We start from the raw sequence: 15616 nt of genomic DNA, 5'->3' as shown, positions 1-15616 counted from the left end.
TTTTTCTTGTAACTTCTCCATCAATAAGTGATAATACTTTACTAATAGAAAAACAAATAATATTATAACATATATGTTGGCGGTACCTATATAAAATTTATTTTGAGTGATGCTCAAAAATACTGTCCTTAAGAATAATTCTAACATAACTGTCTAAACTTTTCAGTATTAAGTGAAACCTTCTTGTAAAAATAAATAAGATAATATAATAGTAGAAATAATTTAAAAGGAAACCCAAGGGCGAAAGAGAGTTGCCAAAGAACTCAAAATACCATGCACAGGTCTCATTCATGCACAATGATTAACTCACCATTCAAGGAAATAAAATATTAGTACAACAAACCACTGATGGGACGGTTTCGGACGCTGGAACGTATGAATTACAATGGTAATCAAATATGATAAATAGTCTTGAAGACAAATCTCACGTTTCCAGCGCATTAAGAAAATAAATTAGTATTACTCTACCGTTTGGACAAAATAAAATGGCATTAAAATTGGACATTGCAAATAAGTAAATCATAATATTAAAATTTGATAATTAGAAGTTAAATAGGGAGTAACGTTTTCTTTCAAGGTAATTAAGGAAAATAATTTTATTATTTGAATTAAATTTAAAGTATAATTGATTATAAAACTAATTGATTAATATGATTGATTTTAATTATTATTAATTATGTTACAATCAATCTGTTTGAATACTATTTTTTTGAAATTGATTTTGACTGTATAAATTACTATAAAGGATATTGCTTTTCAAAATTAAATTATTGATAAAGTTGTATTTAATATTATTAAATTTGTTAAATTTTATTTAAAAAGTAAAATATATTATTTAACAGTAAAATTGAATATATAAGCAACTCTTAGAGGTTATTTTAAAACGTGATTCTAATTTAATAATCAGTTACCAAACTTTTTGACTGTTTGAGTAATTTTTATTAAAATTGATTACTTGTCCCCAAAAATGATTGTCCATTCAATCAAAATAGGCTACTCTTCTACTTCAATCATGGTCTAAGAAGAGAAGAGAGAGAAAGGGGGGAGTGAGCTAGAGATGCAATAAAGAGAGAGAGAATGTGGACCCATTTAAAAAGTAACAACCATTAGTTGTAAATTAATAGTGGGTGAGGATACATCAACTTTAATTATTCAGGCTTAAAAACATATTATTTATTAGTATAGGGTTCAAATCTATCATGCTCCAAAAATAGAAGGTGATTGGCACAAGTACGAACCACTTCACATATTCTCATAAGTCTCAAAATAAAAATTCATTCTGTTTGAAATAAATAGGCAAATTATGTGGAAATTCTGACGCTTTTAATACTAATTTTCATAGCAAAATTTCAACATTTTTATAGAAATTTCATCAAAACCTTCCCTATAAACAGGATCTCCTAAAAATTCTATAACACAAAATTTTTTACATAATATAATATTAGTCGGGAGCTTAGATCTTTCCAGCCAAGAAATAGTATATAAATCAAAATAAGGTCCTAACAATAATCTATGTGAAGCGACTAACCTTTCTTCTAAATTTAAAATATATGAGTCTTAAAAACATTTACATCAAAAGGTAACAATGCCATATAAAATTTTCACCCAATATAACTATATTACCCTTTAAAGATCAGCAGTAGAATTAGCGTTAACTAATAAATTTGAGACCAAAATAAACTTTTTAGTAAATAGCATCTCTAGAAATAAAATTTTCTAAACATAATAAACAATATATCTAGCCAATTGTGTAAATTAGTTGAAAAGATGAGAATTCAATATGATGTACTCAATAAATATATAATTCTTGATTATAATTATAAAAATGAGAGTAACTAAAATACTTCATTCTGCCATGGTATGATTTGAGAGAGAGAGAGAGAGAGAGAGAGAGAGAGAGAGAGAGAGAGAGAGAGAGAGAATCAAAATAACACATTGATAATTGAAACCATTAAATTTCAAATATATAAATTGATCCAAATTTAGAATGATGAAGACTTCACAAAATAGATAACAAACATGGACACACAGTTTACGAGGGTAAATGATTAAATGCGGCTTATGTCATGGAAACAAATGCAAACACATAACCCACGAGGGTAAATAATTAAACACAACTTGAGCTATGAAACAAACGTGCACACATAGTCTACGAGAGTAATACTAACCAAATGCGGCCCGAAGCCATGAAATCAAACGTAGGTACAATACCTACAAACAATAAATGTGAGAACAAGGCTAACGAATTTCAAACTAGCAACTAATATTATGTATAAAGTCCTCTTAAAAATCACAATTCAAATATACGAGATAAATAATTATTTTTGAAATAAAATTTTTATTCTTAATACCAAACTCGCATGAATTGTTTCAAATATCAAAACTTGCCAAATTAATACTTCAGAGCTATTGTGCATTAATTGTGTAACTAAGAAATTTTGAAGTTCAATAAACAAAGATACCTTCATTAATATTAGAAATATATTTCTTGACGAAAAATAAATGCACATAACATTATTTAATTATCCCTCATAATTACTACATAATTTCTAAAAATAAAATATTTCAGTAAAAGACTATTAATAAATATTTCAGTGAGATGCTATTCACTTACTCGTTGGAGTTTTAAATTTCCAAACATATTCTTCCTTTAATTCTTGTCAAGGTTTTGTTCATCCACACACCCTATAATTAAGGATATGAATAAATATAATTTTAATAATTTTTTAATTTATTACACAATCTCAACCAATCATCATCATTTAAAATTCTCAAAATCAAAATTCATGCTTTAGAGTTGGTCCATGTATTATCATTCATATTACTAGTTTCCTCCAATTTGTTTTAATCATGCCAATTCATTTTCTTGAACCATCATTTTCTCTCAATCTTTGCACCAAATATCTTAGGTGCATTACTTTATTAATAATCAAACAAGTTCCAAGTATTCAAATAACTACATATAATCTCATAATCAAATTCCTTTACAAATCTACAGGTTAATTACTAAATCAATAATTTTCATAAATATTTAAAAGTCAAGTTCAATTTCTTCTTACAAGCCTTTCAACAAACATTTCATAGCACCAATATTTAAGTTGTATATCTAAGCCATTCTCTTCCAATTTCACCGTAATAAAGTCTTTTAACATCAACCAATTCAAACAAAATTTGGACCTACTCTCTTTTGAGTTGTCTGGAATAACTGAAGAAGGGAATAAAAGCTTTTATCAAGTTTGGAAGGAGGGCAATTTTGTAATTCCATGAAGCAAAAAGGCGGAACAAAATAAAACTCCTTAGGACCTTGCTCAAATTCAAACTTGAGACCAAATGGAAGTATATCTACCCAGGTACCACTACATCAGCTTCCTTTATTGTCCCAAATATCTCAATAGTTAATATAAATACACTTAAAGCAAATGATCATTTACATACACACAGTTTTTTAAATTTTATCAGGGTTATTATAAAATCGCACCTAAACCTTTATTCATGATGCAAATTGTATATTAACACTAGGAAATATAAATTATTCCAACTTCAAATAAGTAATAGTAATAATTTGACTTACGTGCAAAACATAAAATAGAGAAATGAGAATATAGTTAGACTTACGTGCAAAACATATGAAAGTTGTTAGTACTCATCGCTTACCTAACCTCAAAGAAAAGTATTTTCAATGAATGAAATCCTCTATATAAATCAACTCGATACATATCAGGCTCTTAATTTCTATCAAAGACATTTCAGTTCTAAGATAGGAGCCATGTCTGTCGCAGCATCTCTCCATGACAACACTAGAAGATGTGCCAATTTTGCTCCTGACATTTGGGGGAATATGTTTCTTCAACATGCTTCAGAATCTGAGGTATTTAATACAGTACACACACCATTATATGAAACCTATTGATCGAGTGTAATATATCTAGCAAGTTTGCTATTACTAGAAAAAAATGTATGAAAATTACCTGTCCGTTGAGTGTTCATCAGTTAAACTTAAACCTGATAGTTGCAAGTGAAAATTACAATAATCGCTTGTTTGTTATTTTCCAGGATGTTGATGACAGCGTGGAGCATAAAGTGCATAAAGAGAAACTAAAGATGTTTATACCTTCCAACCGTCAGAGTCGTTCAGAAATGCTAAACTTCATTGACTTGGTCCAACGTTTTGGAGTCTCTTACCACTTCGAACAAGAGATTGAAGAAGCGTTGGCAAAGATTCACAGCATGTATGCCAGCAACAACAACATCCTTATCATGCATCAGGATGGAGATGATGATCTTCACTCTCTTGCTTTACTCTTTCGATTGCTGAGGCAACATGGATATCCCATTTCATCTGGTATTTGTTACACTATTCAAGCTTAAATTGTCAGTATATATTATTTTGCATTATCCAATGTGAGGAGCTTTATCTAGGGAAACCTGGGATTATTACCACAATCCGCTTAGATTAATTTGAACCCCATTTTGTGATACCTTTAGCATTTTTATTTGACACAGCTAGCAATCCCAAGACTTGCACCCGATACTGTAAGATAACCTGATTTGACACCCTTGACCAGTTGAAAGCTGTGAAGAGCTTTTCTCTTTCATTTCAAGAGCTCACACTAATTCATTTCATAGAATTCCAAGCAGTTTCACTAATTCGCATGTATATGAACAGATGTATTTGAGAGATTCAAGGACGACAAAGGAGAGTTTAATATTAATCAAAATCTTACCAAGGACGTCGAAGGAATGTTGGCCTTGTATGAAGCGGCACAATTAGAGATTCATGGAGAGAATATACTTGATGAAGCTCTTCATTTCACTTACACTCACCTTAAATCCCTCACTGATAACAACCAATTGAGCCCTATTCTCAATGCACAAGTCAGCCACTGCTTAAGTCAGCCTCTGCACAAGAGATCGCTTAGGCTAGAGGCAAGACATTACATGTCTTTCTACCAGCAGCAAGATCCTTCCCAAAATCAGATGATAATGTTGCTCAACTTTGCAAAGCTAGATTTCAATATGCTGCAGAAACTGCATCGAAAAGAGCTTGGCAATATCACCAAGTAAGTGAAATGTACTATAGTATGTGATCTTAACTAGTACAATGATCCATAGGATTATATAAATGTAAGGAAAAATGATATTTTATGACCTTCTAAAAATATTAATCACAGTTAAAGATCTTAAAATTATGAATTTTTAGAAATAGATCATGGTTTTTACTTGAAATTAAAAATTTTCAAGATATTATTGAATTTTTTTGGTGCTTATCTGTAAACACTGTATTTTATTTGGGCACTTATAAATAAATAAGATAACATCTATAATAAAATAATAAAAAATGAATAAAAAAGAGAGAATGGAAAATGGTTTATAACAAGAAAATAAGTAAATAAAAAAATTAAAAGGTCTTTGAGTGAAGATAATGAAAAATAACACAAATATAATCAAATCAAATCACAATATAATGTAATAATGTATGAGCTAAAAAGATTTGAATATCTCAAAATAACATAATAATCAAAATTGTAATGATAAGAAAATTTAGGAATTTTTTTAAGTATATAATAAGCAATTTTATTCCAGTATTAAAGAGAAGTTAGTGCAAACTCAACATAAACAGAGAGAGATAATTAAAAGTTTAAATCAAATAATTATTTGTTTTTATTAATATTTTGATAATAATGTAATGGTAAAAACGCATATACTTGTATGTTGATTCTGAAAATAATTAAATATTATAATTAATAGGAACAGATTTTGATGATTTTTTTTTAAATGAAATAGATGCAAACATAAGCTAGTGATTCAGTGGAACCATGCTTGTTGCCTATCCTGTGGTCCTAAATTCGAATCGTCACTGGGCTGATGGAAATTTTTATTTTATTTGATTTTAAACACTTTGAAATTACCAAAATAACCTTCATAAAAAAACACGACATTATATTCCACCCTATTTTCTTTTCCTTCGTTGGGGGTGGGGGCATCTGAACATTGATGATTATAATATTAATTATAATTAAATATTATAATTAATAGGAACAGATTTTGATGATTTTTTTTAAAATGAAATAGATGCAAACATAAGCTAGTGATTCAGTGGAACCATGCTTGTTGCCTATCCTGTGGTCCTAAATTCGAATCATCACTGGGCTGATGGAAATTTTTATTTTATTTGATTTTAAACACTTTGAAATTACCAAAATAACCCTCGTAAAAAAACACGACATTATATTCCACCCTATTTTCTTTTCTTTCGTTGGGGGTGGGGTCTGTTTGGTTCGAGGGGAGGGGAGGGGAGGTGAGGGGAGAGGAGGGAAGGGAGGGGGCGGGGGAGGAGAGGAAGGGGAAGGGAGGGGGAGCTTCCCCCCAATTTGGAGGGGAGGCTTCGGAGGGGATGGGAGGGGAAATTTTAACTCCCATCCTCCTAACCAAAGGAGGGGAGAGGAGGGGAGGGGCTCCCCTCCTTCTAACCAAATGAGGGGAGGGGAGAGGAGCCCCTTCCCTCCCCTCCCCTCCCCCCCAACCAAACAGGGCCTGAGGGAGAGAGGTTCGTGACTCTTCTTCTCTTCCGCCAAAAACATGAGGGAGTGGTGAGTGAGAGATCTTCTGTCCACTCATCGTCGAGGTGTGTGAAAGGGAGATCCGTTGCCGATGGAGGTCACCAAAATTTTCTCCGTTCGTGTCGCTGCTGGGGGCCAATGTCGCTAGATTCTCCTCCTCTTCTGTTCATGTTGCTGTTTTTCTCCTTCCTTCTTTCACGTTGTTGCCGCCTTGGCGTAAGTGAGGGAGTTTTGATTCTTATTTATCCTTGCTGTCATCTATTTACTATTATAGATTGCTGTTTAGCTCGTGATTCCTTTCTTCCCCTGTTGCGTCACCTCTGTTCTTGTGTGGAAGTGAGCTTGCCTCTTTCATTTCTTTTCCGTCGACGCAGTGTGGTGTGTGGGTATGTGCAGAAACTCTTCTCAATTTATCCTCAGTATGTGCGTGCGTGTAGCATTTTAGTCCCTTATTTATTGGCTGCTTGCTGTGGTTTGTGAGGGATTTAGATTCTAATATTATTGGATTTAAATATAATTTTGGTAAAGAATGAATTTGGTAAACATAGTAAATTTAAATAATGATGATTGAAAAGTTGTTGGGAATGAAATTTAAAGAGTAAAATGATTGTCATATACTTAAATTTTTGCATGCACACGAGGTGTTCGATGAAATGTTCGAAAAAAAAATTTATGAAAGATGGAAACAAAGTAAAATAAGTCTTTAGTATGCATGTTTAGAATTTAGATATAAGCTCTTGGGATCTATCCAACCTTCTAAAAGGCATCATTTACCTACCAAACTTGTTATGATTCTTGATTGAAAATTTATTATCACTTGAACTAAATTTGTAATGCATTTAAAAATGTAGATTGTTGGCTTATTCTTTGGTTTAGTCAAGGAAAAATAATTAATAAGTGTATGATGTGTGGTTTGAATTTGTTTTATCAAATGAATGAGTCTTTTTTGGAGTTAATATAAGTATATAGTTTTAGTTGTTTTATTAAAAGAAAAAGGGAGTCGTAACCCCTCCAGGTAAAAAAAAAAATGCTCTGAATTGAAAAATTATGGAAGCTTGCTAATTTGGTTGGATTGCAAGTTTTAAATAAAATGTATAATAGAAATAACAATGACTTCACTTTGTGAAGTAGGGAATTAAGGCATTGACATTATTATAAAAGTGGCTAATTAGGAGTAACTTATATGTTTGGGAATGTTTCAGGTAAGTAAACAGTACCTCCATTATTCTATCAATAAAAGTAGTTTGTTTTTGAAAATATTACATTTTTATATAAATCAGTTTTTTAACAACCATGATGAATATTAAGTACTTTGTAATTAAATTATTTTGGTTTTGGAAATTATAGAATGATGATGAAGGATAATTAAATTATGATATGTGCATGTATTTCCCTTAAGAAATATACTTTCAAAATTGATGAAGGCATCTTTGTTTATTTTACTTTGAAAATTCTTGCTTACTCAACTAATGCAAGTTTGTACATTAACTATGAAGTATTATTTTGGCAAGTTTTGAGATTTGAAGCAATTCATATGAGTTTGGCATTGAGAATGAAAATCTTATTTTAGAAATGATTATTTTTCTCGCATGTTTGAAATGTGATTTCTAAGAAGATTCTACACAGAATACTAGTTGTTAACAACAGTTTCGTTAGCTCTTGGCACGCCATAGTCAATGATTAGTTAGTTCGATTTTTGTAAGCTTTATTCTCACGTTTGTTATTCATGAATATTGTACCTGCATTTGATTTTGTGGTTTCGGTCACGTTTGGTTATTTATCTTCGTGGACTATGTGTCCACATTTGTTTCGTGGCTTTAGCTGCATTTGATTACTTACTCTCGTGGGTTGTGTGTCCACATTTGTTTTGTAGCTTAGGCTGCATTTGATTACTTACTCTCGTGAACTGTGTGTTCATGTTTATTTTTGTGGCATAAGATGTGTTGGGTTATTTACCTTCGTGGGTTGTGTGTCCACGTTTGTTACCTGTTCTATTAAGTCCTCAAAATTTTAAAGTTTTAATCAACTTGTGTATTTGAAATTTCAATGGTTTCAATTAGCAAGTGTACCACTTCTATTTATAGATGATCAATTATTTTTCTAAATACAATCAAAATAATATAATTTTAGTTTACTCTCATCTTTATAGTTATGATTATGATTTTAAGATCAAGTTTTGTTTTCACATAGAATTATTCTCTTTTCAATTATTTTAAATAATTCTTGGATTATTTTATTTTATTTATTTACTAGGGATTCTATTCATTGAAAAAATATTTTGTTCTCAGATTCATTAGTTGATACTGAACTTCCTGCCGGTCATTGAAAGGCTTGTTACTGTATTGGGTGAATATTTATTTTAATTATGTGTGTTATTTGGAGACTATAATTTAAGTGCTCCACATTAACTATAGATGTAATTCTAGTTTGTAAATTTATATCGACTGTCTATTATCGAGGAACAAAACTCCGTATTATTAATTTGTCTGTAAATGGTTGTTGTAGAAATTTGGAGGGTCCTATTTACGAAGGAAATTTTGCAAAAATCTCTACATCAAGTTTAATAATCTTTTGTTTGTATGAAAAATGTTACCATGATTTCCAATTCCAATTTTATTCCAAATAAATTAAGATATTAAATTAAAATTTTTGATCAAGACTAAAGAGATGTGTGTTTGTGCATATATCTTATGCCGGTTATGTCTATTTTTTGGGCGTGACAAAAATATAAATTAAATATAATATCTATTATTATGATTTGAACATTTCAAGATAATATAATATCTAATATTTTGGGATGCATGAAATTTTCATAAATCTTACCAGAAGATTTCCCCAAAATTGTTTCTCAAAATTTTGTTGCAAATAAAGAAATAAAATATAAAATCCAACATTAAAATTATTTTACAAAACATTGATAATTAATATTTTTCTTAGAAAAAATTCTCAACCAAGAGACTCACATTGTTACCCTAAATTATGTGGGCTTTGATTCCTTTACAAGGTACGTAGGCTTTAGATTTTCATCCTAGATCAAATCCAACTTATAAATAAATAAAATTTTCTTTTTAATTGTCTTATTTTTTATTAAGGATAATTAAGATATTTTTAAAGTTATTTAAATTTATATAGTTAATTTGCAGTAACCATTCATATGAATAAGTGTTGTCGGATGTCTAATGCTTTTCTCATATACATTTGACTCCCATACTCTTTCCTATACGTAGACTACTTGTTTAAGAGGTTTCCAAAATTGCCCTTTAAAATTTTGGTGGCAACACCCAAATATTATTTTTATTCAATTTTCCCTCTAAGGAAATTCTAGATTGGGTGCGGCATCATCTTTCATATTTTAAACAGCAATGTTTAGCATTTTTATCAGTACTTATCAGTTTTTTTTTTTTTCAGTAATCACGTCAATTGTTTTCAATATTTATCTTCGAAAAGTTTATGTACAGAAAAATTAAAGATAAGAGTAAAAGTTTTTATTTGTTCTTAGAGAGTCTTTAAATGTGATTCTCCCTAACAGTGAAAACTCATGTTTAATTAATTTATTTGTATTACAGGTGGTGGAAAGAATCAGAATTTACGAGGAAGGTACCCTATGCTAGAGATAGGTTGGTGGAGTCCTACTTTTGGGCTTTATCCCTGTCCTATGAGCCTCAATTCAGCATTGCAAGAATGTTAGCTGGCAAGCTGGTTGCTATTATCGCTGTTCTTGATGATACCTATGATGTCTATGGCAAACTTGAAGAACTTGAGCCCTTCACAGAGGCCATCCACAGGTTTAAATGTTCATTCACATATTATATTTACCAATCCTGTCACTGAAAATTAATCATAAATTTTATTACTTAATTACTCTTTTTATCTGATTATCCAGATGGGATATAGGTCTCATTAAATCTCTTCCAGAGTGCATGAAAGTGGTGTTTGAGGCAGTTTGTAGAATTGTTCAGTGAAATGGAGATGGTGACTACAAAACAAGGGACATCAACTTTTGTGATGCCACATGTTAAACAAGCTGTATATATAAGCGAAACTTTATAACTTATTGTAATTTCAAACACACACGTGATATTCCATTCCATTTTAACCTAGTTACATATTTTGGTTGTAGATTATCAACTCGGCTAATGCGTACTTGATGGAAGCAAAATGGTGCCATGAACACTGCGTTCCAAGCTATGAGGAGTACAAGGATAATGGAGCTGTTTCTACTACTTGCCCACTTCTGATATCTTCATTTCTCGGCCTTGGAAACCTTGCAACCAAAGAGGTGTTTGAATGGCTTGCCACACATCCCAAAATTATTGGGACCATGTCAACGATTGGCAGACTCCTCGATGACATGGCCACTCATAAGGTAAAACTTAAGATACCATGCATAAATATGAATTCATCAACCCTAATTAATTTTGATGTTTATAATGAAACAAATGAAACCACAGCCGTTCCTTTTATATACCCTTATATTTTAGAATATTCCATGTGATCACTACGGTGGAAATACGTTAGAAGGTCTATCAGGGACTTATAGCCTAGCTTAGTTATTGATCTATTTGGGCAAAATATGTGCAACTAAGCTCAGGCTTATTATAATTAGTTCTATTTAAGCAAAGAAGTTACGCTTATTTACTTAACACTGGGCTTATAACCCAACATGTTTATATTTTTATATTATATTTACATATACTTTATGTATCATTTGATATATAAATATATAAATAATATGAATTTTGTTAATTTATTCAAAAAATTTATTGTTATAAGTTAGGAATTAAACTCACATACAAATTGAAATTTCATTTTATATCATATTAATTAACTATTATCATAAATTTGTGGTATAAAAATTAATTATTATCATAAATATAAGTAAATACCATTTCCTCTCTTTTATAAGTATAAGTAAATCTCTACATAACCAAAACCTAGCTGGGTCTATTTCTGCCTTGCATGTCATAAAGCATACATATCATATTCATATTAAATGGGAGAAATGATACGAGAAGCTCTAATGGTTAATGCATGTTTATGTGTAGTTGGAGCAGGAGAGAAAGCATGTTGCTTCAGGAGTTGAGTGTTGCATGAAACAATTTGGAGTTTCAGAAGAAGAGGCTCATAAAATGCTCAACGATGACATCAAGAATTGCTGGAAGGATATTAACGAAGAGTGCCTGAATAATCCACACAACGTCCCAAAGTCTGTGCTTGATTGTGTCGTCAATTTGGCTCGAGCGGCTGAGGTTTTCTATGAAAACAAGCAAGACAGATTCACCAACGGTGAGTCTCTCAAACATTATGTTGTCCAACTCCTTCTGGATCCCATACCCATTGAGCCGTGACAAGTCACAGCAACATTAGTTATAGTTGAGCATCCTAAAATTATAAAGTTTTAGAAAAAAATCATGGTCTTTAGTTGGGATTAATTTTTTTTATTGAATTTTTTCAATCTAATCTTTTATATTTCAGCACCCATCTTTTTACTTTTTCAATAGTCATCTTTAGCATTTCCAGTACTCAATTTTTCATTTTTTTAAATAGTCATCTATGATGTCTCCAATACTTTTCCATGATTTCAGTACTGAAAAAAAAAAATTAAAGATAGGTGTTTCGTAGTACTGAAAACAAGAAATATGGGCATTGAAAACATCTAAGATGACTATTGAAAAGTTTAAAAATCAAGTACAGGAAGTGATGCTAAAATATGAGTGCTGAAAATATGAAAGATGAATGCTGAAAATAAAATTTTGATTCCAGTTAAGGACTATGGTTCTATGTTGAAATTTTAAAATTTTAGGATTCTTAACTATAAATAATATTATTAGAGGGTCTTTAAATGTCATTCTCCCTACATTTTATACTTAAGACCTGTTATTTTAATTTTTTCTTGTCAAGTTTGTTGGTGATATGGATTACATGTCCAAGCCACTTCCTATGTTTGCAAAGTTTGTGCGTGGTCCTCCTCTGTTCGAGGCATGAATAAAAGTGATCACATTATAGTGGGTCTAACTTATCTTATCTGGTGTCGATCAATGACTTGCCTCTGTTTTTGCATTTCTATAATTCCAGAGCTTTTCATGTTCCTATTCATATTTATAATTCGTTCTATCAAATATCTAAAACAATTAATATTATTTTCTAATTATATGGCCTTTGGGGTGTGTGTGTGTGTGATATATTGTTGGGTGATTATGATTGTTGGGATTTGAGAATGGAGAAAGAGAGGGACTCCATAGAAAAGAAACTTTTATTATTTACTCACAGTACAAGATTCACAAACTCACGACTTTTCTCCAATTCTCACACTCTCACTCCTTTGCTTTTCCTCACACAGCACACTTCACTCTCTTGCACTCTAGACACACAATGATTAGCATTCTGAGGCCATTTCTTCTCCACATCATTCTAGAATTTTATTTTCTATTCCAACCACAGGTTTCTTCATAATTCTAGATCCGTCCCTTTAATTTATTTATTTGTTGGTTGGTGATTCCTTAACAATGATGGGGGAAGATTTCAGAATGATGATCAATAATTTGCATTTGATTATTAGTATTTGTGGAAAGTTGAGGTAATTTTAAAACATTTAACAGAGTTCAACTAACATTCTTAATTTAGTTGAAATAGTTAAATGTGGCATGCAAATGGGAACAAAAGTAGCATCTGCATAAAATTCCACTACTTTTTCAATGTTGTGCATAGTTTTTTTTTTTTTTGGTAAAATGCACTAGAGCTTTTATTTTTTTTAGAGTTAATGTAAATTTCTTGAAGCTTCCATGCATAAAAGCACAATTGATATCTTAAAGTATATTTTTGGCTCAATATTGCCTTGTCATTTTTTAAAAATAATGGAACAATGTCACCTGGACCTGACAGAATAGAGACACTGATCAATAGTTGACTTAACTCTAAAACCCCATATTCAATCTCTACCAACGTGGTCTGCCCATTTTTCACAGATCAGATACTTCGAATCTGACAAAAGCAACCACAAATAATAAAACTAACAAACATACTTCATTGTAAGAGATTTCTCTTTCAAATAGAAGGATCAAATGCACCGGAAGTCTAAGGGTCTTTTGGCCTATAACGTGGACGATGGGATAATGTCTATGATTATATAATTCAAAGTTTAATGATTATCTACATATAAATCACAATTAAACCTAATATACCAGATTAAAATTAAATTAGTAGATAGGCGTAGCTACTAAAAGTTAATATATATATATATATATATATAAATAGGAGATCATTGACAATAAAGTCCCAAAATAAAGAATTTATGAGTGAAGTCCCTGATAAAACTCATAACTGATTTTACAAATTTTTTTATCGAAAACCTAATTATCATAAATTTATTGTTTTGTGACTTTATCGTCATTCTCCCTATATAAATTGGTCTTCTTCCTACCTACGGGGGAGACAAATGCAATCTATCAGTTTTATGTGACTTAAAGTGAGAAATTGGGTCAAGGGAGAGAAACCAAAAATTGTGAAATTATTGTATAGTTGGAGATTCTATAGTCCTTCATGTATGCAATTCAATTATATATATATATATATATATATAGTGAGCAAGAACATCCGGCTAGGTACCATAACAAAATAATAATAATAATAATAATAATAATAATAATAATAATAATAATAATTTTACGTGTAGCAAGAAACTAAGGCAGTTATAACATTTATATATAATTTTTTTTATTATTGGTCTTACCAAACATAAAAAAGGACTCTCTCTGGTCTTATTTATAAGTCACTCAAAATTATTTCACTAAAATCAAGGAGTGATAGTGTCATGCCCCAAAAACTTGACATGATTGGCATCAGATACATTCACAAATATCCATCCCATAAGCCTTGATAATAAAAAAAAACACTAATATAAGATCTTGATGCATTTGAAATATCATTAGAGATCATTGCAACACTTTCATATAGACAAAATAATCCCAAACTTTTTGAAGAAATTTTGGCAAAACTTTCCTATAAATAGGACCTTCTAAAGTCTCTGCAAGAGTCATTTGTAGAACCAAATCAACCAATTTGGAGCTCTGCTCCTCCACAACAGACATATAATATAAATCACAGATCAACATCCTATCTATAGGTAATGTGAAGTGCATGAATCAGACTATAAAAATAATACATAAGCTCACATTTAGATCAAGTTGAGATTTGTCCAAATAAATTCTTCTACTTCAATTCAGCAACAAATCTCCTCAATGATCAATAGGAGATACAAGTCCCAATTTATTATCTGAGGCCAAAATATTATTTAGTGAATAAGGTCCCAATTTAAAATTAAAAAATAAAGAGAATATGTATTGATGACTTAAATCACAAATTTAACAGAAATATTATTTGAAAACAAGTTAGAAACTCAAACCTCATACGCCACATGATTCTATGTAAATATATATATATATATATATATATTTTTATGAATCTAGATAACGATGACATAGCATTAGAATTTCACTTTTATATTACAATATATGTTTTAAAAAATTAAGTATATGTAACTCTTTTCAAAATCTGTATGTGAAAAAAATACAACTCATTTAACAAATATCATTTGAATAAACAAGTAAGTTTCAAAAATCAATTTTTTTAATAGGACTTAATCAAAATAATTGACAAATGTGGACATAAAATTAATGAGAGCAAATAACCAACAAGCATGAACATATAGCTTATGAAGGTAAGTGACTAACAAGCATAGATATATAGTCCAAGAGGGTAAATAACTCACAAGCATAGCTTAAAGCTGTGAAATGATCAAGCACAGCCACAAAACAAGCACAAGCACAAATTAAAACTCACGAATAACAAGCGTGAGTAGTAAGCTCATAAATAATAAGCTAGCTAAGATTTAACCATGGTATACGAAGGGCTAATGAAATTGTTCTTAGCAACCATAGCTTTGTATTTAGTCTTATTGAAATATTTTTCAAACATGTATGGAATCAAATTATCGTCGAAACAAAATATCATTTTTCAAATATTGAAATTCACAAGAGTATTCCTAAACATTAGACTTT

The 15616-nt window shown here is 30.5% G+C and overlaps 1 protein-coding gene across 1 annotated transcript; it reads left to right on the top strand.

Annotated features, from left to right (window-relative positions):
* Window positions 1–3759: 3759 nt before the first annotated feature.
* On the top strand, window positions 3760–12594 carry LOC129286409 (probable terpene synthase 2). The gene is made up of 7 exons (XM_054922369.1): window positions 3760–3868; window positions 4054–4342; window positions 4667–5060; window positions 10127–10345; window positions 10444–10501; window positions 10681–10926; window positions 11606–12594. The coding sequence occupies exons 1-7, from the start codon at window positions 3767–3769 to the stop codon at window positions 11906–11908; spliced, it is 1611 nt and encodes a 536-aa protein (XP_054778344.1). The 5' UTR covers window positions 3760–3766; the 3' UTR covers window positions 11909–12594.
* The last annotated feature ends 3022 nt before the right edge of the window (window positions 12595–15616 follow it).

Source organism: Prosopis cineraria, unplaced genomic scaffold (genome assembly GCF_029017545.1).
Source record: "Prosopis cineraria cultivar Desert tree isolate PC_DT_omini unplaced genomic scaffold, ASM2901754v1 PC11, whole genome shotgun sequence".
Lineage (NCBI taxonomy): Eukaryota > Viridiplantae > Streptophyta > Magnoliopsida > Fabales > Fabaceae > Prosopis > Prosopis cineraria.
The sequence above is the reverse complement of the archived record's forward strand: the minus strand, read 5'-3'. Positions and strand labels throughout refer to the sequence as shown.

Excerpts from the sequence above, each read along its gene's own strand:
- LOC129286409 (XM_054922369.1), top strand. The coding sequence starts at position 3,767 with ATGTCTGTCGCAGCATCTCTCCATGACAACACTAGAAGATGTGCCAAT. Across the intron at positions 5,061-10,126 it reads GAGCTTGGCAATATCACCAA|GTGGTGGAAAGAATCAGAAT; the intron begins GTAAGTGAAATG and ends TTTGTATTACAG. Across the intron at positions 10,927-11,605 it reads ATGACATGGCCACTCATAAG|TTGGAGCAGGAGAGAAAGCA; the intron begins GTAAAACTTAAG and ends GTTTATGTGTAG.